The sequence below is a fragment of the Henckelia pumila genome, chromosome 2 (genome assembly GCF_033568475.1).
Source record: "Henckelia pumila isolate YLH828 chromosome 2, ASM3356847v2, whole genome shotgun sequence".
Classification (NCBI taxonomy): domain Eukaryota; kingdom Viridiplantae; phylum Streptophyta; class Magnoliopsida; order Lamiales; family Gesneriaceae; genus Henckelia; species Henckelia pumila.
Genome location: NC_133121.1, coordinates 143,339,730 through 143,365,166, shown reverse-complemented (window position 1 = coordinate 143,365,166; position 25,437 = coordinate 143,339,730). Strand labels below are relative to the sequence as shown.

The following is a 25,437-nucleotide window of genomic DNA, read 5'->3' as shown; positions in this document are numbered from 1 at the left end:
AATATCCACCAAACACTACCTAAATTGTGTCGAATCTTATTTTACTTAACTAATACACGTGTATGATGGTTATCAAAATTGATAGATTCAAACTAAATATAATATATTGTTATTATATTACTCTCTTTATCCCGATTATATCAACCGATTTTTTTCATAGTTAAAAAAACAAATTTTATACAAACTTTTTATTTTATGCATATTTAATATATTAAAAAAAAATTGCACAATTTTTTAGATGTAATTAACAAAAATAAATTAATAAGAAAGCGTTAAAACATATTATTAAATATGATATATCTCTATATATTTGAGATAAATAAATAAAAAAACATTGCATATATAATTGAAACTGAGAGAGTATATTATAATTTTTTTTTAAAAAAAACCCCTACAGAGCGCCAAGATTGAAACGATTCTCGACAGATTTCCATGTGGTTTAGGTTTCTTAAGAGTGATTGGATGATAATACAGATTAAATTCAAAACCTAAACCAAGTTTGGTGAGTCGAGCAATAAAATTTTAATAATTAAAACACTAATTACTACAAAGAACTACAAAGCAGCATGATCTTACAATTTCTGCAATTTCCAAACAAATTAATTTTTAAGCAAAATTGGTGGATAATTCAAAAAGAGAGATTTAAGGTTTACCCTTTTCCCTTTTCCTCTTCCTCGACTTTTTATGACCTACCTTAGTCTCCTCCATAGACATCTCCACCGGTTGCTTCTGTTTCTTGCTCCTCCGTTTCGGGGCAGCTGCCTTCAGGGGACTGTCCTCTTCCTCTGCATCGTCCCTTATCGGACTATCTTCGTCAGAACTGAGAATAAAATCCTCTACAACATCTTCATCCATGGCTGCATCGTCCAATGGTTCGTCATTCTTCCTCTTAACATGTCTCTGAGGCTTATTCCTAGTGACCAAACAATTCAATTTAAGACAAGCACTGCACAATGGAAGCTCCACAAGCAGTTTGGCTAAGGCTCACGTAAGTAGATCAGTTGAAGCTATACCACATATAAGCCAGGCTCCAATACTCATTCACATTAAATCACCTGGTACTTTTCTTAAACTAAGGTAGTGTTTTGTAAAACTTCTAGGAAGCACTTCTCATTTTTTCTTTAACAGAATTTCACTAAGAAGTGCTTCCTAGAAATTCTACAAAACACTACCTAAGTCATATGAACACATGCAGAACAATTTTGCCATGTACAACAAAAAAAATTTGATCTCAAATATTAGAACTCAACCGGTGAGATATTTAGTTGAGTTCAACATAACTCATACAACACATTATGCTGCAGACAGAGAAAACGAGAGAGTACTTGGACTGGGGCTCAGGCAGCAAAAGATCAGTGTTTTCTTCATCCTCAGAATCATCATCTTCATCATCCTCTTCTAAGCCGTTTCCAAATTTTGAAGCATGATGTCCAACAAGTACACTAGATAAAATGTCATTTTGTAAAAGTTTAGAGAACAAAAGTTTCAAATTCAATACGATTATATAAACTAGATGACTCATTTTATCCACCTGGATTCCTTCAAAGAGTCATTTCTTTCCTTTGCTCTCTGGCGTAGAGTGGCAACATACCGCGACAGGGGGCTAGTCCCTGACTTCTTTTCATCCTAGTGTACACGTAAAAAAAATCAATCAGGATGCAATATAAACAATCAAATATATTTTATTAATATATCAAATATGCAGACAGGTAAATAGTTAAGATGAGGACAAAACCGTCAGTAGATTTCCTGACCTCAAGGAAAGATTCAACCGCGATTTCATTTGGCGACAATGATGATGTTGTCCGCTTCTTGTTTATAAAATCACAATTCGCCTCAACCTACACCATTCGAGTAACAGATTAATAGAGTTAACATAAACACACTGCATCAACTACGAAATGCTCTGTCAAGCTTTTCAATAGATCTTATTTTTACGACATAATGCAGACATCAAATTAACAGACGCAATCACTGATGAACATATCATAAACCTGACGAATGAGATGCCTCATCTCCCGACGAAATCTCTCAACCTTAGTGGATTTACAAAAGCTGCGTAACCGAATGCTAGGAATAAAAGAAAACTCCAAAAAAGCAATTGAGTAACTCCACTGAGCAAGATGTTCGGTGAGCTCCTCAACCACAGAAAAAACATAAGCCTCCTGAAAGGCTCGTGTAGATAGGGTGGCTTTGCTTACCTGTTAACGGACCATCTTAAATTCATGTTAAAGGAAATAAGACTCCTGGAATCATGGATTAGAAACTTATCAACGATACCTTCAGAATAGGACAAAAATCAATGGCTTTGCCCACTCCTCCCGTAGGTGGCTTACGCAATTCTTTGATTTCTAACATGTCCAACAAAAGCAGAGAAACGGGAATGAAAGTATTGGTTGAGGCACTGATTCGGTTGAGCATTCTCACACAACGCAATCTGACGGGGAAGTAACAAGCAGATGGAAGTAAACGAGCAGCCCCCATTATAATCTGAGTCAATGGATAAGCAAGGGGGATCAAATCAGCTTCCGAGCTATATGCACAGATGACACCAGTCCATAGCTCCAGGCAATTAATAAACTTCCACTGATAAACCTTTCTGAACGTGTCCTGTGATAAATTGTATGAAAATGAAGAATTGAGGTTAGATTATTAACCTAAATGTAGGCAATGTGATCCCCATGAAACGCAAACTCAAATTTATAGTAACAATCATCAGCAGAAGAATATGTAAGACCACACCTTCTTAATCGTTTTACCAGAAGGTGCTTCTTTCCCCCTCTTATTTTTGGAACGAGAAGGTGCATCCTTCCCCTTCTTTTTATAAGTGTTCTTTTTGTTGGAACCAGAAAGTGCTTCCTTCAAAATCATTGCCAATTGCCGGATGTAAGCAAAGGCGTGTTGGTAAGCAGATGAAATGTCCACCCGAAGAAGTTCAATAAAACAGTTGCTGAGAAACTGAATGTGCTGCAATTTTGCTGGATTAATATTATGGCAATTCAAGACATAGGATTTGTACATTCCTCTGATGCACTCATCTAGGGAATCAGAACCAAGTCGTATGCATAAGTCTCTTAAGAATAGAAAGGAAACAACTGGCAGAGCACCGCTTTCTGTACCCCAAAAATGAAGAGCGACCTGAAAATGTTACAGCTTCTGCATAAAATATGATATTATTGTGCCCAGGAAAAAAATGTTAAATCAAATTATTGGAGCTAATTCTTGCCAACGGCTCTAATTGAAATGACGAAATATCCGGCATCACACATCAGCCCCAATTGTGATAGCAGTTAAATTAAAATTCTACTGAAATTCATGGCCGAATATTGTATTGCAGAACACAAACAATCGCCCAAATTAATGAACCTCTTTGTCTAATTTATTTCGAGATAATAGAGAGTATCAGATCGCACAGAAATAACGCAAGGACAAATTCATGTGTTTCACTATGATGGCCCCAGGCAAAGCTCAGACACAGCCATGAGCAAGTGGGACTGTAGGAGCAACTAGTTGACGACAATGAGGTTTAACATATTGAAAGCGTCTCCATCTCTCTTTATCTCTTTCTGTCACCTTCTCCTTTATAGTTTCCTTATTATCATCATTTTGTGCACTTGTCTGGTAAACTATGGTGTTTATATACATTATATTTTCAACAAAAAAAAAAACCCGTAACTATGAAGCACTACATCATCAAAGACTGAGAAGTATGTAATTGACAAACAAACAGGTGGAAAATCATACCTTAATATACTTCCTCAAGAGAGCAGGAAAGGCAGCCAAAAATAAAGAGGAATATCGAAGACGCTTTAGCATGAATGCTATCATTTCATTGTCGGTCATTTGATTCAATACATGCAAAGAATTCCCAAGATATGACTTCACCAAATGGTTGTAGTTCTTCCAGCGTCTTGTATTCATCAAATCCACAATCATCTCCTTTTTCCCACCAGAAGATGGTAATTTCAACAGTTCCCGAAGGATTCCATCCATTTCATTTAAAACAAAAAGCATTACTTTATTAAAAACAGCACTAGACATCGTACTAAAGTTTGTTGTGGGGTCATCACCACCATCATCACCATAATGGCAAGCAGAACGAAAAGCTCTCAAAAGCGAGCGAACTGCCCCTAACTTTGGTCCTTCATGAACTGCATTACACCAAGAATCAACCATTGCACTAGTTATCACTTTTTTAGAAGGCTCTTCTTCCTTCTCAAGTTTATCATCCTCGTGTTCAACATGAACAACTGCTGTTTCTTCTTCCTCTGCATCAGTTTGGGCGTCATCCTAAAAATATGAGGGGGACAAATTCTAGTGATCTGTAGAATAATACCTATAATTACAAACTATATACATACAAAATTGGTTGACTCACATCAATGTCCTCATCATCAAATTCCAAGAGATCCTTGTCATGTTCTTTCAAGAATTCATAGAATTCCGGGTCCTGCAGATATGCACCATAGAAAATATAACACCCTAATCATCAAATATTATGAACTAGCGAACGAATGTTAAATCGTGGGAGAGTGGCTTTGCATAACATCCTAGAACATTCTATATATACGACATATAAGATACAAAATGTTCCATAAATTCAAGGTAAAACACAGCAACATTGAATCGGTAATCTTGGATGGCTCAGCTAGGAAACTAGCAAGTGTGTGAAACTGTAAAATCTGAAAATTTGAAAGTTTGCAGGAAGACACTGCTGCTCGTCGCGTCTATCCTCATGCAACATCTAAGGTTGTGGCCAACTGAATTCGGTAATACACAACTGAACGGAAACAAAAAAAATGAAAATTTAAGAAAAGCATCCACGAAATCGATGAGTGGCAAAAAGACCTTTTCTTGAAGCTTCCGCAGCGTCCCAACATGTTCTTCAGCTTCTTTCTTCCCCATCACCTCGTGATCCTTCAAGCCAATGGCCTCTTTCAGTTTCTTAGATGCGCAGTCCAATTATGATCGATAATGAAGTTAAATAAAGAAAACAACAATTCTACAGCCAAATCTTTTTCAAATATTTGGAAATACGGTATTTTTAAACGGAGGAACAGCTGGCCGCGTTTCTGAATCTCAGCATGAAAGGTGAAAAACAAAATTTTAAGACCCGTATGGAGGCGGCGGAGGACGAGCGGCGGCGGGCAGGAGTTAGGGAGGTGGTGGTTCTGGGTTTTGGACGAGGGTTTTTGCAGAATGAGTGAGCTGCGAAAGTGAATGGGTTTTAAATGATATTTGGGGATTTTCTTTTAATTTTTTTTCAAATTAAGGCCCTTTTAGTTTTACAACCCGAAATTTAGGATCGTGGGTTAGACCTGGCCAAGGCCTATCCGGACCAGGCCCATGGTTCACATGTCGGTTAACCGGATCAACGAGAGTTTATAATTTTTTTAGTTTTTGGAACTTGTGATTTATTGTACTATTATCATAAATCAAACTTGTTGTATTTTTGAAGAAAATTATTGTATTCGGTCAGCACCAAAAGCAGAGCAAAATCTTCTTAAGAAAATCATGTTTAACATGAGCTTCTATATCTATTTTTATCTTCAACTTTTTCTAACACCCACAAACCACAAATTAGAAATCGTATTTTCATGTTTTGTTGTTTTCAATTGATGTCATTTTGACACTTGACACACATCTGCACACGCTTTACAAAATTTGTGTCAACCAAGTTTTGACATGCTCAATAGACTAAAATATGGTACCGGAAATAAATAATTAAAAAATGAATGAAATCAGTGCTCCACACCATGAATGAAACCAGTGCTCCACACCAAGTTGATGTAACTCGCATCCCGTCACTTCTATTTCAAAGCAAGTGTTTGTTGAGGTCACTCTAACAAAAAAAAAAAACTTGGAATACTTGAAAAGATAAAGGTTCAAGAGATATCAAATTGTGAATGATGAGAGTAGCTATTATGATAATCCTTTGAGAAGCCGACGTCTGCGACGGCCCATTTTAGAAGGTTTTTACTCACCTTTTCTCTAATGGTAGCCATTTTCTAGGTCGTCTCTTCCGCTACGTCGGCTCTCAACAAAAACATCAATGTTAGGTTATAAACTCATGAGGTGTTTATCCCAAAAAATTTGTCTGTTGGGTGGTTTGACCTCGTTAGTTTATTATTCAATCTTTATTAATTTAATATTTTAATGTGGATATCATAACAGTAACACTCTGGGGACATCATATCCCTTGAAATCAACTATATATCCACGAGCAGTATAAAAATTAAAGGAAATTGAGCATATTATATATATATATATATATATGATATATTTTTAATAAAAAAAATAATATTGTTTTTGATGGTTAAGAAAATTCGTTACTTGAAATTGAGGAATCCGGGTGTCAGTCAATCCGGGTTAGGATGATCGGGTCGGGTCGGCCCGGCCCCGCTCACCCCGCCACACAATTTAAGTGGGTTTCAACCCAACTAAAGGTAGGTTTAGGTAGGCCAACTCACGCAGGTCGCGGGCCTAGGCGGGTCAGCCCGCAGTGGACTGGATAATTATTTTTTTTATTTTTATTGTGACATATATATTTTTAAATAAAAGTTGTGAAATTTTTTTGTATTAATTACTTTATATAAAATTTACACATATGAAATCAATACTTCAATAATTAAAATTTTTATTAATATGTGTCTATTAATATTTATTTATGAAATTTATAATTAATTATAATAATTTTTATTTGTAGTGAGCCAACTCGTGAGTCGGTCCGCCTAACTCGCAACCCAACTTGGGTTGGGTTGAGAATTTTCAGCTCGTCGGGATAGTTGGCCGGCCCGTCCTTGACTTGTCAAACGGTGGGTTTTTGGTGGGACGTGAGTTGGCCCGTTTGACAGATCTATCTCAAAGTTATTCAAACATTTGAAAAATCCGAGGAATCATTCCTCGGATTTTTATATCAACCTGATTCATTAATTTGTTTAAATTAATAATATTTAATTAAAAAAACCAACTTAATTCTTAAAAAAAATACTTAATCAACCAAAAAAGCTTAATGATTTTTTAAAATAAAAAAACTTAATGATATAGTTGGAAAATAAAACTGATAAAAATCTCAAAGTTAGAAAAAATATATTAACAAAAATTATTCTGAGTGAAATATACTAGCAACTCTTCTGATCTTCTTCTTCTTCATTTAAAATACATATCTGAATAAATATAGGCTATGGCTTTTGTTTCTCGAGTGACGACTGACGAGTATAAAAAGTGGTGAATGAACTCACTTATTCATTTCATTCAGTGTGAAATTTTTAAGAAAATCCATTTAATCAAAATATCGTTTGCACCAAAAATTTATACGTGTCAGACACCAAATCGTGTCAAATATGTGAAATCCAATTTTTAAAAACAAGCGATGCTCCCTTGTGTTGATATAAGTTGGATAAATTAACTTCTTGATTTTTTAATTTTTTTACATTAGAAGTGTTATCCAAAATATGCAAACTCAAAACGTGAATATTACAAAAATAATATTACAAGAAGAAAGAATGATCGTATAACAATTCAATAATATAACGAATACACAAATACTGAAAAATATAAAGCAAACAAGTAAGAAAATAGTCAAGCAAACCGAGGCCTGTAACTAGTACAATTTTCTTAAAACATATTCGTCCACTCCACTAGATGCTTGAGGATCAACACGTACAGACGTCTGTATCCCAGGACACAACGGAAAAATCAGTAGCAAACTAAGTACAAATTCACTACTCCGGCGAACTTGAATCGTACCTTCACTTTATCACCAAAATTAAACGGAGGCCAAAAGAAGAGCTAACAATATGAAATGCAAGAGAATTTTTGAGTGAGATCTTGAATAATGTGTGTGTTTAGATTGAGGAAATGAGAACACTATTTATAGGCTTCAAAAAGCACACCAAGAGTCATAAGATTAATTAACTCAATTAATCTTTCATTTAACTCAAAAATGTGAAGAGCCAAAAACCTCAAATTAATTCAAGAATGTGGAGAGCCAAAAGACGCTCACACATTCATGATCCATTATTTTCATTCAAAATTTTTATTTAATATATTTCCAATAATCCCCCACATGAATGAAAATTGATACGAATTTTTGGTAATAAAGCTCTACAGTTGAATCCTGCAAAGGATAAGTAGGTGTTATCCTTTGAACCTTCCCTGTGAAAGCATAGTAATGTACTGGTTGACAGTAGATGCGATGTCTTTGAATTGTACATCCGTTTGTGTAAATTAAAATATACTTCACACAGGACTCTCCCTGATACTATCAGTTCTCATGATTGTGTTCGTTTTGGCCATGAACACACGCCTGGTTCTGTAAGAGGGTCTAGTATTGAGCCTTGTAATTCCTTCGAAGCGGCCTCACTTCTCTCTCACATAGGTGATTCTATGTTGAATTTCATCAGAATCATTAAAAACAATAAGCTTATCCTCAACATTCACTGTTTGCAATAGGAATAGACTAGGGATAACCCCCACAGTGATCTACCAAACCTGTGCGATTAGGTTGTCCCATTGAAACTAGTTCTTGGGATCTCCAGTCAGCATATGTTGGGTTTTTCTTCGCACCAATTTATTCCATAAGCTTCAGACCCATTTCTTTTGAAGATTTTTCAACTAACTCTCTGTTTAACCCTTTGGTTAACGGATCCGCTATATTATCCTTTGACTTTACATAGTCAATAGAGATAACTCCAGTTGAGAGTAGTTGTCTAATGGTGTTCTGTCTACGACGTATATGTCTAGAATTTCCATTATACATCTTGTTCTGTGCCCTTCCGATCGCAGATTGACTATCACAATGAATGCAAATAGCCGGTACAGGTTTCACCCATCCTGGAACATCTTCTAAAAATAGACGCAACCATTCATCTTCTTCAGCACACTTGTCAAGTGCAATAAACTCAGATTCCATCGTGGATCTGGCTATTACAGTTTGTTTAGAAGATTTTCAAGCAGTTGCTGCACTTCCTAAAGTGAATACAAATCCACTTGTAGATTTTGAGTCTTTCATATCAGATATCTAGTTTGCATCACTGTATCCTTTAATAACAGCAAGATATCTGGTATAGTGCAGCCCATGGTCACGAGTGTATTTTAAATACCATATCAATCTTATAATTGCTTTCCAGTGTTCATCTCCTGGATTACTGGTGAATCTGCTCAATTTGCTTATTGCATAGGCTATGTTTGGTCATGTACAACTCATTAAGTACATCAGACTACCAATGACTCGAGAGTATTCTAGTTGGGAGATATCTCACCCCGATTCTTCGTTAGATGTTGACTCGTATCTATTGGGGTTCTTGCCAATGCAGAGTCATCCTTATTGAATTTCTCAAGTATTTTTTTCACATAATGTGATTGACTTAGAACCATCCCTTCTGATGTTCTATGGATTTTAATTCCAAGGACATCGGTTAATCTCAAATCCTTCATGTCGAATTTTGAGTTTAACAATTTTTTAGTGGATTTGATCATCTTATCATTGCTACCGATGATAAGCATGTCATCTACGTAAAGACACAAAATAACATAGCCACTTTCAGTGTTCTTTACGTATACACATTTGTCACACTCATTGACTTTAAATCCACTTTCTAACATGACTTTGTCAAATTTTTCGTGCCATTGTTTTGGTGTTTGCTTTAAACCATACAAAGACTTCACCAATTTACAAACCTTATTTTCTTGCCCAGGTGCAGAAAATCCCTCAGGTTGTTTCATGTAAATTTCTTCTTCTAAATCTCCATTTAGAAAGGCAGTCTTTACATCCATTTGATGTACTTCAAGATTTCGCAATGCGATAATTGCAAGTATCACTCGAATGGAAGTTATTCTCGTGACTGAAGAGTAAGTGTCAAAGTAATCAAGCCCTTCACGTTGACGGTATTACCAATCTGACTTTATATTTATCTATTGTTCCATCTGATTTCATTTTCCATTTAAAAATCCATTTATAACCTAGTGGTTTGCTTTCCAGAGGAAGGTCCACTAGTTCCCACGTATAATTTTGCAAAATGGATTCTATTTCGAAATTTATAGCTTCTTTCCATTGAGGTCCTTCAGATGAATTTACAGCTTTCTTGAAGTTTTGAGGTTTACTTTTCATCATGAAAGTGATGAAATCTGAACCAAATGATTTCTCAGTTCTAGCTCTTTTGCTACGTCTAGGTTCAACCTCGTAGTTAACCTCTTGTTCTTTTTCCATTGTCTCATGTAATCTTTTGGATGAACTTGGTTCTTTCTTAGATTTGCAAGGGAACACATGTTCAAAGAACGAAACATTTCTTGATTCCATTATCGTATTCTTATGAATGTCGGGAATTTGAGATTCATACACAAGGAATTGATAAGAGCTACTGTTGTGTGCATATTCTATGAAAATGCAATTGTAGTGACCCTGCATGGAATCACCTACTAACTGGCAACTAATAGCATGCATTAAACTTAATACAGCAAAATACTTAACAGAGTAAAACGTGCGGAAACATAATCCATAAATTACATATCAGCTTAGTAAAATATATCCAGGCTTAATACTGTAGTGATACAACCATATCGAAAAACTTAAAAGTAAATATTATACAGCTATATCGAATCCTGCTGTATAATAAACTCCTCAAGGCTCCTGCTCCCTAGTCCTGCCTTGAACTACCAGCTCCGTCCATCCTGCGACCTGCCCCATGGAACAAGATGTCCAAGATAATAACTAGGACGTGAGCGCTAACGCCCAGTACATAAACATGAGTAAACATATGTATATAGTGCATGCAACATGATGACTGGTAAAGGGTCATCTGAAAAGTCATGCTCAGTACCGGCGCCACATGAGTGCTGCCACCGCACGGATCAACCTCTGGTTGCAACCACACTCGTCAAGTACACCAGAGTAGTCAGACATAAATGTCCCCGCTGTCGCGGTACTCTCAGTGACAGACTATCGAGTATAGAGCTGAGCGGCTCTATAATCAGGTATATCAAGGTATAGGCTCAACGTGTATATGTACATGACATATGAATATAGAAAGCGGTAAATCATATATCATGCCATATAATAATGCCAAATAAATGCAACATATAAACATGTATACTCGCTGGCAATCTCAGTCAATGTGTACGTACCTCTAAGCTAGTTCAAGTATAGTAGGATCCTAGGTTCCAAGCCTATATTCAGAAGTTCATCGTATCACTACACAAGTTCTATAAGCCTTAACTAAGCTAATAAGTACTCCCAAAATTTAAATAGATTCCCGGACCATACCTTCGTCCGTTGATAGCCCTTTGAAGTCGCTAGTCCCGGATGACTATAACCACTCCTTGGTTATTCCAGAACCTCTATTATAACCGATAAGGCCCTCAAGTGTATAACTCACACTATATAACTGAAGAAAAAAACTGGGGAATTCATATTCAAATTATGACTCCGAAGAGCCCTATTTATAGCCAAAAATCCGTCGGAGTTCGGAGCCTCCTAAGTGCTGGGTTCGGATGGTCCGAACTTTGTATTTGAGTTCGGATGGTCCAAACTCATTTCGGTGCCTCCGAACTGTTCGAGACCCCCAGGACCCTTCCTATCATTTTCGGACATTTTGGAGCTGATTTTCCACTTATTTTTACCAAATAAGGACTCCTTAATCATGTTTTGCCACATTTAAAATTATAAGCCATATCATAGCATGGAAAGTGGAACTTGGCTATCACCCTTATATGCAGCGATCCCTCTGGTAATTCTGAAGTCCAATTATGCCCTGGAATTGGTTAATTACTAACCCTTAATCATGTTTAACATATCATTATCTTAAAATAGAATCTGGGTTACTACAGCAATCAACAGTTTTTGGTCCAATTTTTACCTTTTTCGGAGTAGGTACGGCTACCTCGGCAAGACACCACCACACTCGCAAATATTGGTATGAAGGTATTCTTTCTTTTCATAATTCATATGGACTTTTATCTTGCTTTTTTCGGGGTATCTTATTTAAAAGGTAATTAGCTGTTAGAACAACTTCCCCCACATGTTCTATGATAAACCAGAACTCAGTAACAGTGCATTCATCATTTCTTTCAAAGTGCGATTCTTTCACTCTGCGACACCATTTTGCTGAGGAGAGTAAGGTGCAGTTCTTTCGTGCCTGATACCATGTTGAGCACAAAACTCAGCAAATGGTGATTCATACTCTCCTCCACGATCACTTCTCAGCACCTTAATTTTCTTGCTAAGTTGGTTTTCAACTTCACTTTTGTAGTGGATAAACTTTTCAATAGCTTCATCTTTACTTTTAAGAAGATACACATAACAATATTTTGTGCTATCGTCAATAAAAGTAATGAAGTATTTGTTTCCACCACGTGTTTGTACTCCTTTTAAATCACATAGATCAGAGTGTATAAAATCAAGGGGTTCATATTTCCTTTCAACTGTTTGAAAAGATGATCTTGTTAGTTTTTCCTCAACACAAGTTTTGCATTTGTGTTGTGTATCAATTTTTAATGTAAGAATGTTTTTCAAGTTAATTAATCTACGAATCGTATCATAATTAACATGTCCTAGTCTACCATGCCACAAATTGAAGACTCAAGCAAGTAAGCAGAAGATTTCATTTTATTGATCACGGGCTTAATAGCCATTACATTGAGTTTGAACAAACCATTGCTTACATAGCCTTTTCCTACAAACATTTCACTCTTAGACAAAACAACTTTATCTGACTCAAACACAATGCGAAAACCATGCTTGTTAATCAGTGACCCAGACACCAAGTTTTTACGGATGTCTGGCACATACAACACATTGTTCAAAGTCAGCTCTTTTCCAGAGGTCATCTTCAAAACCACTTTCCCTTGTCCCTTGATTTCAGAAGTTGCAGAATTCCCCATGAACAACATTTCCCCGTTCATGGATTTCTCAAGATTTGCAAACATCTCTTTGTCAGAGCAAACATGGCGAGTGGCACCAGTGTCAATCCACCACTCCCTTGGGTTTGAACCAACCAGATTCACTTCAGAAATGACAGCACAGAGGTTCATGTTTGAAACCTCATGGGATATGTTCTCCACCATATTCACCTCTCGGTTTTTCTTTGGCTTATTGCACTCAGAGGCCTTGTGACCAGTACCATCACAGTTGAAGCATTTCTCGGAGAACTTCTTCTTCGTAATGCATCCTTTTGGTCCTATCTTCATCCTTTTGTTCGAAGGATTGAAGTGTTTCTTTTTCGAGCTTTGGTCATGCTGCACAACATTTTCTTTAGCAGTAACTAGAGAAAACAGTCGTCTTTCAGAGCTCTTGTTGTCTTCCTCGATACGAAGTCGAACAATGAGTTCTTCAACATTCATCTCCTTTCGCTTGTGTTTCAAGTAGTTCTTGAAATCCTTCCATGCCGGTGGTAGCTTCTCAACAATGGCAGCCACTTGAAAGGATTCACTCAACATCATCCCCTCAGCGTGAATCTCGTGAAGAATCACTTGGATCTCTTGAACTTGGCTGATTACCGGCTTGAAATCCACCATCTTAAAATCCAGAAAGCGGCCTACAAGAAACTTCTTGGCCCCCGCATCCTCGGTTTTGTACTTTCTGTCAAGGGATTCCCACGGCTCTTTGGCCGTTTTCTTTTCGCAATACACATTGTAGAGTGAATTTGCCAATCCGTTCAGCACGTAATTTCGGCATAGGAAATCAGAATGATTCCATGCCTCTAAAGCACTGACGGATTCATCATCTCCCTCACCCTCCTTGAGCTTAGGAGCATCCTCCGAGAGGAATCTGGCCAGGTTCAGCGTCGTCAAGTAGAAGAGCATTTTCTGTTGCCACCTCTTGAAGTCCGCACCAGTGAACTTATCTGGCTTTTCTCCGTGACTGTTTGGAATAGGAACGGCAGCACCACGTGGGGCAACAGGAGGAACGACACGATTTGGAACCGTGACAATAGGGACAACATGAGTAGTCTCACTTGAAGCAGAAGCCATTTCTGAAACAAATCACGTAATGAGCACCAAATTTTGTTTTAAGTTTGTTATCCAAAATATGCAAATTCAAAACGTGAATATTACAGAAATAATATTACAAGAAGAAAGAATGATCGTATAACAATTCAATAGTATAACGAATACACAAATACTGAAAAGTATAAAGCAAACAAGTAAGGAAATAGTCAAGCAAACCGAGGCCTGTAACTAGTACAGTTTTTTTAAAACAGATTCGTCCACTCCACTAGATGCTTGAGGATCAACACGTACAGACGTCTGTTTTCCAGGATACAACGAAAAAACCAGTAGCAAACTAAGCACAAATTCACTACTCCGGCGAACTCGAATCGTACCTTCACTTTATCATCAAAATTAAATGGAGGCCAAAAGAAGAGCTAACAATATGAAATGTAAGAGAATTCTTGAGTGAGATCTTGAATAATGTGTGTTTAGATTGAGAAAATGAGAACACTATTTATAGGCTTCAAAAAGCACACCAAGAGTCATAAAATTAATTAACTCAATTAATCTTTCATTTAACTTAAGAATGTGGAGAGCCAAAAGCCTCAAATTAATTCAAGAATGTGGAGAGCCAAAAAACACTCACACATTCATGATCCATTATTTTCATTCAAAATTTTTATTTAATATATTTCCAACAAGAAGATAAAATTAAAACTAAAACTATATATAAAAAGGTATAACTAAATTTGCAGAGAATCCTGTACTTGTGTTGTTGATGATGAATTGTCTAGAGTCCTTCTGTGTGAATATATATGATTACTGGATAGATATATATAGTAATCGATTGGATAATTTTATTGTTTATTTCGAATCAATGAGAATGCAAAATATTCATAACTGTTACAATATTTAACTCGCTTACATTCTTTCGACGCAATATGTGTATATTACTACTACTACTACACTAATAATAATAATAATAATAATAATAATAATAATAATAATCTTTAAAAAGACGAGCAAAGTGATGTGTTGCCAAAAGTCACATGACACATGTTCTTAGATATTTGAAGATTGGCTACTCAATAATACGAGTCAAATCAGCATGGCATGTGAACATGTCCTCCCAATTTCCATGCTATTTCAAGATTCCAGGAAAAATAAGAATTTTATAGTAATTAAATAAACATAGTTCTGGCAAAATTTCACGTAGATTGATTCTGAATATGAATGGATGAGTTCCGACGACGGAGGAAACTTAAATCCTTTTACTATAATAGTATTTGATCGCATTTTAGAATTATTAAATACCGTTTGAGTCGTAAAATAAGATGACAAATGTTATATCATGACGATGATAAATCATTATACATATAGCACATAATGAATTATACAAATTCTCTAGCTAGTCTTTTGTAAAACTTGCAACGAAATATGTACATTAATCAACTGATGTCCCATACTTTGCACTGAACAATTATAATAACGTAAACTCGAGTTTGAGCCATAGTTTAATCGTCATTCTCGTCCCTTCTACTAGTGTATTTTAACACACAAACAATTGTTTAGGCAGGCAAAAGCACGAGCTCCAACCAAGAATTAAATCAGGCTCAATCATTTTCAAAGTAACACAAAACATGACAAAATTCGATCTAACTTTTCTTCTCCTTATATAATAAGCAATTAATATCTCAAGCTAGCAAGCATTAATTCAATATATTCTTCCATATTATTTTGCTCTCAAAACCAAACCATCATGAAAAGCATCATTAATCACACAACAACATTAGTACTTGTTCTCACAGTTGTAATCTTCCTGCACTCCCACACCTTTTTGGGTTTTCATGATTTTTCTCATGCAACACATCATCAGAATGTGGGAGGGAAATTTCATTCAAGAAAATTGCTGATGGATTCTGTAAATTCATCAGTACTCAATTATCCGAATAAAGAGAAGTCGAGCAGTGGAGGAGATCAAATGGTGCAGCCTGGGCCTGAGAAAGCTATGGAAAATGGGTTAAGATCAAACCCTCCAAGTTTTTCAAATCCTATTCACAATAAGCAAGATTTTCCTTAGATTCGGATCTATACACGATTTCAATATAGGATATAATCTGTTACATCAGGTGACATTTATTTCTCCTGTTATAACTCAGTAGTTTTCTTTGTTCAATATCAATATTAATTTCAATGTTGTGGTGATATAATTAGAGACGTATTCGATTCGAGCTAAGCCGAGCTCGAGCTTTATTTAACAAATATATTTCTGGCTTACGAGCTTATTCGAATTTTTATAGAGTCTAAACGAGCTTAATAAATTTAAATATACATTGATATCATTGAAAACTAAATTCTGTATTAGAGAAAAATATAATATTCTTATTAAAATTTATAATTTTATTCAATAAAAAAATTTAATCAATTTTTAAATATTTGTAATGAGTAAAAGTGTAAATTTTGTAAATCAAATATCAAAAACATTAATTTTGCTTTTAGATCTAACTTACAACCCTACTAACGAGTTTTTTCACGAGTTAACGAGCCGGATATTGTAAAGATAATATTGATCTTATTTCATTGATCTTAACGAGAGCCTCATTAAACAAACTTTTATCGAATCGAGATTCGAATATCTCACGAGCGATTAGGTTCATTTACATCTCTTAGATCTCTATATATAACCTACAAAATAATAATTTTGTTAAATATATATATATAAAGGAACACTTCGGCATTGTTAGATGTCTTGCATCCATTATATTTGTAAATATAAATTAACTTGGATAAACATCTCTACTTGAACTAGTTTTCGGATAGTTTTTGGATAGATCTAGACCAAGTGTTGGAACACGTTTTCAGATCAGTGTGATATGATATCCGAAGCAGCGGAAGTTTAAAAATTTTTATTTTCTTATATGGAACAATTCCATATCATGGGTATCAAATCCTAACGATTAAAATCAACATGTAAAATAATAATAACAATTAATATTTTACCTCTTCAAGCTATGACTTGATTATGGACACCAACAAATTAATCTGTTCTTGTTGTAAATCTCAGGAACTGATGACTCGCTCGATCAATCTCCTGAATTAGGTCCACGAACAGAAAACTAAAACCCTCTGATTGATTGCACTAGAAATCAATCAGATGTTTATCGAAGAGATTTACAGATTTGATCTGTCAATTCAGAATGTAATTTTTCAAAAATCACAGACTGAATTCTCTCTCAAAAGGGAGACAGGATTTTCGAATTCTCCTTAGAACTCTTCTAGGATTTTCGAAAATTGCTCTGTTAATTATGAGGTTGTGTGTCTAATTTCTGTACTGTAATAACTTATTTATAATGTGGGCTGCTAACACCTTAGGGCCCATTAGTCATAAGTTCAAGCCTGACAAGTAAAACCCGCATGTTCAAAAATTAATATAAAATTCATCGTGGCTCAGAATGATAAACTAATTTCACCATTGTGCATAGAAACCATTTTTGCAGCTTTTAAAGTCAAGATAATTTTTCTGAATCCGAATTCAGTGATTTCCAAAAATGCCCATCCCTATGTCATTTTAGGAAATTCCACTCCCTTTAGTTAAGAAGTCCAACTTCTCTTTCGCTAAATTTAACTCTTTAAATTTAACTATCTCAACGGGGATTAGTAATCCATTACTTGTGTGACCCTCAATGGTTCAGAGATACAGCTAGCCGTGGGCTCACAACTTCTTGTGACTCGAAACAACAATTTCCGACTTACCCATCGAATCATGGTAAAAGCGCCTAGCAACATCGCCACATTATTCCCTAGGTATCACTGATAGTGTCTGCCAGAACCTGTAGGTTTTGGTTAGCGTACAATACGGTCCCTTCATCCAAATATCCCGATCAAATCAACAACCATTGGTACATCGAGAGCCGTTCGAGATTCGATAACTATGCAATGCATCTTGAAGATCAAATAATGACATCGCATGTGCTACTAGGAAACCAAGTAACCTAAATCACATCGAGTACTTTGGCCAGAGATTTGTCATACTAATATCTCCTCAGATCGCATAGGATATCCACACTCGCAAGCGTGTGGTGAATCCTTGACAACAAAGCATCGACTCCTATATGTGTCATAACTGTACCAAATCCCGACACCTGATGACCCTCATAGAGTTTGTTGGGATCGGTTCAGAGGGTAAAGGGGGGGGGGGGGTGAATACACTCTGAAACTTTTCTTCTTCTTTAGAAATGATCAAGTGAGGTTTAGTTCACTTAATCTGTTTTCTCAACTTCTAAAACGGTTTGAACAACTTAAATAGTGCGGAAATAGTTCAGAGGTTTTAGTGATGCAAAATTTATAATGCAATGTATGAGCAGAATGTAAGATAAATAGCAGTAAAGACTAAGGCACGATTTATGGAAGTTCGAAGGCTTAATCCTTCTACGTCTCCCCTTCTTCCACTTAGGAAGGAATTCACTAGAAGACTTTGGTTATTACAACGTCTTGTAATACACCCACTTCAGACTTAGGACTTATCCAATGCCTAATCCGAAACTCCTAGATTTACACAGATAAGATTCTCAGTTCTTATCAGACTGGTGGAAGCTTTCAGAGTAGCTTCAATTCTCTTCAACAATGAGTATAGTTGAGTTGAGCTTCTCAAACTGCAGAGCGGTCGAGAGGCTTGAAAACCCTAGGACGATCCTTGACGATCAGATATGTGAACTGTAGGCGAGGGTTTATTTGAGCAGCAAATGAATGATCTTGTAAGTATGCTCAAGTATATCAGATGAGGACTTCTGATATTATTCAATTGATTGAGTTGATTGAGATTTTTCTGAATTGCTTGTCTCTCTTTGTTGTCTACACCCCCTTTTTGTTGTTGAGCAATCTTCCCTTTATATAGGTCAATCATCAACGTCTTTATTTTGAACGTTCTGATGCTGCATTGAATGCACATTTAATGCTCATAAATGCATTGATGATTCTGCATGAAGATCGTACACTGCAGACAACTTCCAGGGTCCAAAACTGGAATAAACGGTCGAATGCTTTATCTGTAGTCATTCTGTGTTTTTGCCATTTTGGTGCAACCTGTTGTCTCGATTGCAGGAGTCAACATATCTTCTGACACGCCGGTTCTGCTTTTAATAAAAGATCTTGCAAAGAACATCTTGTCACACGTACTTGTCTTGAGATATCCTGATAGGCAGTTGGCATTCTTCCTGTAGAGATATTTGTCCTCTGCTGGTTTGAATAACCAGTCGATAAGCTTGTGACTTCAACCGGTCGAGAGCAAAGGCGGTTGACAAGCTTCCGGTAGATAGATTTATCCTCTGCTGGTTTTGATAGCCAGTCGATAGGCTTGTGACTTCAACCGGTCGAGAGCAAAGGCGGTTGACAAGCTTCCGGTAGATAGATTTATCCTCTGCTGGTTTTGATAGCCAGTCGATAGGCTTGTGACTTCAACCGGTCGAGAGCAAAGGCGGTTGACAAGCTTCCGGTAGATAGATTTATCCTCTGCTGGTTTTGATAGCCAGTCGATAGGCTTGTGACTTCAACCGGTCGAGAGCAAAGGCGGTTGACAAGCTTCCGGTAGAAGTTGTAGTAGATTCCTGAAATACAAAGGTTGGCAGCACATTCCTATACAATGAGTTGTTGTTTGTTATCACCAAAATATCGGATTCAACAATTTCCCCCTTTTTGGTGATGACAAAACTTAAGTGCTCCAAGAACAATATGAAAGCATTAAAATGAACTTCATTGAGAGAATGAATTTCATTAAGTACAATAAGCATTTTTATTACACCTACAGAAAAGATGCAGCTGCGATAAGTAAAGAAGAGATAAGTTGTTCATCTTTTGAACCAACTGGCTCCTCCTGACCTATCGCCTTCTCTTCTTCTTCTGTCGGCTTCTTCTTTTCTTCTGGACTCTTCTTCACGTCTTCTTGCCTCTGCTGCTCTACGTTGCTCTTCTTCCCCCTTTTTGGCATCACCTTGGTTGAGTCGAAGGATGACCTCAGTGAGTTGAGTGCCAAGGCAGGCTTGCATAATGTCTATTTTTGCATCGATTTGAGCAAGTAGAGTGGCTTGCATAGAGTCCATCCGATCATTCAACTGCTTATGAAGGCGGTTTTCGGATCGGATAACTTGTTCGGAGACGGTAGAGAGCGTGTTGATTTGAGTGCGATGATGATTAGTGATCTCTGTGGACAGACGAGCAAGGTCTCGAGACACGGTCTCGAAATGCCGAATCATCGTCTGGCGTGAATTATCGACCGATAAGGATGAGTTTGTTATGTCTTGAGAGAAGGACCTAACCGTTTGCATGAGCTCATGAAGCCGATTTATCAAGGTATGATCTAGAGCTGCGGCCATGGCTTCAATTAAAGAATCATCAGTCTGAAGCATTTGCCCTTCTGGGTCATTTCTTAGTGAAACCGGGCTAGACTCACGATGATGTGGTGCGGGTGAACTGGCTGGAGAGCTACCCGATGGACCTTCCAATAATGGTACAGTTGGAGATGTAATAGTTTCGACTGCAGCCAATATGGTTGGTGGAGTACCAGGATCAGCACTTGGTTCATCCATAATGAGATCTTCCATAAACTTTTCAGTAGATGGAGACGGTTGAAGTGCTGGATCAGCATCAGTCACTTGCTGTTCTGGAGATGCAGGTGATACAATAGAGCTTGATATCTCCGTTGGGGGCACTGTTGCTTCACTACTGCAAGGAGCCTCTGTCACAGAGGTGACAGGTATCTCTTGTGCAACCACTTCTAAAACATCTTGTGAATGACCGGGAGAAGTGTGAGCGGTCGTCACTGGAGAGGAGTGAGCAATCACAACTGCTTCCGGTTGAGTAACTGCTTGGACTGCGGTTGAGGAGGGGTCGACCGATGAAGATGCTGCCACATTCGATCTTAGAGCAGATGATTGAAAGAGGTCAGCAGTGATGAGATCGGTCAGAATCCCATCTGAAGAAGGGAGAGCATAGACGTCTTCTTCACCCTGATCTTGAGTGAGAAAGGTTTTTATCATCACTTGTGCTTCCAGCACGTAAGCTTGTAAACAGGCTGCTGAAGCTGGTGTTTTGACATTGTTGAGAGCTTGGAAGTGCTGAAGTAGTTGAGTGATTTGACGTAGACTATCCTGTAGTCCAGTCAAAATCATAAAGTCATCGGCAGCGGTAGGACTCTTGGACTTGAAATTCTTGACACGCTCATTAATTAGCAGAGATAGCAGGCTTCCTCGAAGCTTCAAGTCTATGAGATGTCTTCTTCCCAGAGCCTCCACGATGTCTTCAGTATCAGCAAATAGAAGCATCTTCTGCTCAATGACGTTTAGAGATTTCCATTTAGGAAATATTTGAGTGAGTGTCAAGTGAGTGCGGGAGTGATGCCATCTGTCAAAACGTTGTAGATGACGCTTGACAGTACGGAGCACGTGAGAGATGATCATATTGAGTTCTATCGTAGCTGCTGGTTGAGCCTTGGGTGTGTAGATCATCACACCTTTCCCTTTGTCTTTGGGATCAGCGAGAGTGACCTCAGGAGCTGATGAGGCACCTTCCCGGATTATCACACCCTTTGTAGGACGAGGAGCAGTAGAAGCAACAACGGTAGTAGTCTCGACCGTTGGCAGGGTAGGAGTAAGTCCAGAAAGAGACTTTAGCTTCTTGTGCTGCCTCTTCTTCTCGCCTGCAGGCGTGGATGACACAGCTGCTTTGGAGACCGAAGGGTATGACTTGCTGAAAGCTTGAATTAGTGGAACATTCTCACGTGATTCATCTTCAGAGTCAGATTCGATGATCAGTTGACGCTTGGCAGACTTTTTGGTATGGACTGGTTTGGCCACGACCGGAACCGTTGAAAGCGGTTGAGGGATAGCAATAACCTTTGCGGTTGAGGGCAAGGTGTCGACCGCAGTCTCTTTCTTGTTCAGGAATTTGAGAATCGTAGACTTGTTGAGCCATTTGGTGGGATGCAGAGGCTCAGTCTTGGAAAAGTCCACTCCAAGGACGCCCAAGATGTGGCAGATTTGCAAAGCAAATCCCTCGGATTGCCCTTTGCCCCTGATCATTTCACATAGAATATTGAACAGAATGTCTGACCAGTTTATGTTGATCTTGGAGGCAATACAAGCCATGTATTGAAATTTCTCCAGCGTCACCTTGTCGTAAGATCCAGCCTTGGCCAGAAGATTCTTGGCCACGATATTAGTCAGTAGCCTGAATGGAGCTTTGAGAGATGTCTTCTGGGCCGGCAGTTTGATCGGAGCATCAGTAGTTGAGAACTCCTTCAACCAATAAGAGCAGTTACCATCTGGAAGATCCGTGCATTTTGTCAAACCCCTGGAGGGCAGATCAAATGTGCTGGCGAAGAACTTCTGATTGAAGGAGTAGACCTCTGTCTTGATCAAGCATTTGATAGTCCCATGCTCGATTTGAGCGGTTGCGAAGAACTCCTTCAAAACAGGCAAATCGCAGATGGCGCTGCATTCCAGAAATTTCTTCAGTCCAGAGGCTTCAAGCATGGTGAAGACCTCAGATATTTCTGCGTTGTTTGCCTTAACAACGGAATCAAAGTTGATTGCGAGGCAAGTCTTCTGGATCGACATGATAGCTGTAGATAGGAACTCGAGCAGAGAGTAAGCAAAATCTAGAGAGTAATTCAATGATGCGTTTAATACAATATGAAAGCTTTTAGCAAAGGTGAAAGATTGATATACGAGTGTAAAGAAGTATATATAGGAACCTATGGGCCATAAGGTGACGTCATGAAAAGTATTTTTGAAATTCAAAAAGTTTTGAAGAGCATAATCACGGCGCCCAATTAATGTCATTTGGTTCAAAGCACCAAGCTGCTAGTACGAAGCCTGTCAGAGACTAGTTAAAGGCGGATGATATGCCAATATTTATGGCAACGTAACAGCTAATCTATTAATGTCATATTGACAATCATTCCCCCTAAACACATGCATACTAACTTAAATCTACTAAGCCAAGAATATTTCGAAAATATGAAAACTTAGCGTCCGGTAGAGGCTTGGTGAATATGTCTGCTGCTTGCTGATCGGTAGAGATGTATTCCAGCCTGATTTCCTTCTTTAAGACATGATCTCGGATAAAGTGATGCCTGACATCAATGTGCTTTGTCCTAGAGTGCATCACTGGATTGTGAGTGATGACTATGGCACTTGTATTATCACAGTAGATTGGAGCTTCACTCGACCGAATCCCATAATCATTAAGCTGCTGTTGAATCCAGAGTATTTGAGCACAACAGCTGCCAGCAGCAAGGTATTCTGCTTCGGCGGTCGAGGTAGCAATTGATGTCTGCTTCTTACTTGACCACGAAATTAGTCTATCTCCAAGGAATTGACATGTGCCACTTGTACTTTTGCGATCAATTCTACAACCTGCATAATCTGCATCTGAATAGCCAATAAGATTGAGATTTGAATCTTTGGGATACCAAAGACCCACATTAGTAGTTCCTTTAATATATTTAAGTATTCGTTTGGTAGCAATGAAATGAGATTGCTTAGGTGCAGCTTGAAATCTAGCACATAAACAAACTGAATACATGATATCCGGTCGACTGGCAGTCAAATAGAGCAGTGAACCAATAAGGCCTCGATATATGGTTACCTCGACCGAAATTCCCCCTTCATCTTTATCAAGCTTAATTGATGTACTCATGGGGGTAGATACAGTTGAGCATTGTTCCATTCCAAACTTCTTTACCAATTCCTTGGCATACTTGGACTGATTGATGAATATTCCAGTTTCAAGTTGTTTCACTTGAAGTCCAAGAAAGAAGTTTAGCTCGCCCATCATGCTCATTTCAAACTTCTCCTTCATCAGTTTAGAGAACTTTGAGCACAACTTGGGGTTAGTTGACCCAAATATAATGTCATCAACATAAATTTGTACTAGTAACACATGATCACCTTTTACAAATTTAAACAAGGTCTTATCGACCGTTCCAATTTGGAAATCATGTTCCAGTAAAAATTTTAGTAATGTGTCATACCAAGCACGCGGTGCTTGTTTTAATCCATAGAGAGCTTTGTCAAGTTTATAGATATGTTGAGGATGATTAGGATTGACAAAACCTGGTGGTTGTTCAACGTATACCTCTTCTTGAAGTAGACCATTGAGGAATGCAGACTTCACATCCATTTGATAAACTTTAAAATTCTTGAAGGCTGCATAAGCAAGAAAGATGCGGATTGCTTCTAGTCTTGCAACTGGCGCGAAGGATTCCTCAAAGTCTATGCCTTCTTCTTGTCTGAATCCTTGAGCAACAAGTCGAGCTTTGTTACGCACAACAGTGCCATGTTCATCGAGCTTGTTACGAAACACCCATCTAGTTCCAATCACATTTTGATTTTTCGGTCGAGGAACTAGATGCCAAACATTGTTGCGGGTGAATTGATTCAACTCTTCTTGCATAGCTTCAATCCAGCTGGCATCTGATAGAGCTTCATCTATTTTCTTGGGCTCTACCTGAGATATGAAAGCTGCATGCAAGAATTCATTAATCATTTGACCACGTGTTTTTCGAGGAGCAGAAGGGTCGCCTATGACCAACCCAGGTGGATGATCTTTGTTCCACCTAAAATAATTCCCTAAAGGGTTGTCATCAATTGGTTGATGAACGTCCTCGTTTACTGGATCATCATTGGCTGGAGGATTGTTATCAACCGGTGGATCCACTTCTGGTCTTGTTTGATCACACCCGGTAGAGGGAACTGGATCATCGTTCTTTGGAGGATATAGATCACTGTCACTCTCTTCCTGTAGATTTGTGTTTTCCAGTCTATGACTCAGATCATTTATGCTCCCTTGAGTTTGTTCTGTACAAAGAGTAGATTCATCAAAAACAACATGAATGGTTTCCTCGACCGTTAGTGATCTTTGATTGAACACTCGATAAGCTCTGCTAACGGCTGAGTAACCAATAAAAGTTCCTTCGTCTGCTTTGGCATCGAAGGCTGTCAAATGGTTTTTGCCATTGTTGTGGATAAAGCATTTGCACCCAAAAATTTTGAAGTATGAAATATCAGGTTTTGTGCCATTCCAGATCTCATATGGAGTTTTGTTAAATCGTTTATTAATCATAGATCTGTTTTGAGTATAGCAAGTTGTGTTAACTGCTTCTGCCCAAAGCCTTTGAGAAACATTTGAATCAGCAATCATAGTTCTGGCTGCTTCTTTTAAAGTACGGTTCCTTCTTTCAGCCACCCCATTTTGCTGTGGGGATCTAGCAGCTGACAACTCATGCTTGATTCCCTGATCATCTAGATAATTCATAAGAGTGGTGTTTAAAAATTCAGTCCCTCTATCACTCCTGATTCTATCTATCACAGTAGATTGTTCATTTTGCAAGCGTTTAAAAAGCTTAATCAGGTGAGGTGCAGTTTGATCTTTTGAAGAGAGAAAGATGACCCAAGTAAATCGAGAAAAGTCATCTATAACAACAAGAGCATATCTCATTCCCCCTATGCTTCT

General features: G+C 37.8%; 1 protein-coding gene across 1 annotated transcript; it reads right to left on the bottom strand.

Moving 5' to 3' along the window:
• Positions 1-423: 423 nt before the first annotated feature.
• Positions 424-5,215, bottom strand: LOC140881607 (nucleolar complex-associated protein 2). Its single transcript, XM_073287046.1, has 10 exons — positions 4,849-5,215; positions 4,379-4,450; positions 3,745-4,290; positions 2,743-3,138; positions 2,281-2,610; positions 1,995-2,201; positions 1,755-1,841; positions 1,532-1,626; positions 1,326-1,442; positions 424-913 (listed from the first exon to the last, which is right to left on the bottom strand). The coding sequence occupies exons 1-10, from the start codon at positions 4,903-4,905 to the stop codon at positions 643-645; spliced, it is 2,178 nt and encodes a 725-aa protein (XP_073143147.1). The 5' UTR covers positions 4,906-5,215; the 3' UTR covers positions 424-642.
• Between the last annotated feature and the right edge of the window lie 20,222 nt (positions 5,216-25,437).

What these genes read in the sequence shown, in the direction of transcription:
- LOC140881607 (XM_073287046.1), bottom strand. Translation starts at nt 4,905, where the DNA reads ATGGGGAAGAAAGAAGCTGAAGAACATGTTGGGACGCTGCGGAAGCTT. An exon ending in TGCGGAAGCTTCAAGAAAAG is followed by an intron (nt 4,451 to 4,848) that starts GTCTTTTTGCCA and finishes GCATATCTGCAG; the next exon opens with GACCCGGAATTCTATGAATT. An exon ending in CGGTTGAATCTTTCCTTGAG is followed by an intron (nt 1,627 to 1,754) that starts GTCAGGAAATCT and finishes CGTGTACACTAG; the next exon opens with GATGAAAAGAAGTCAGGGAC.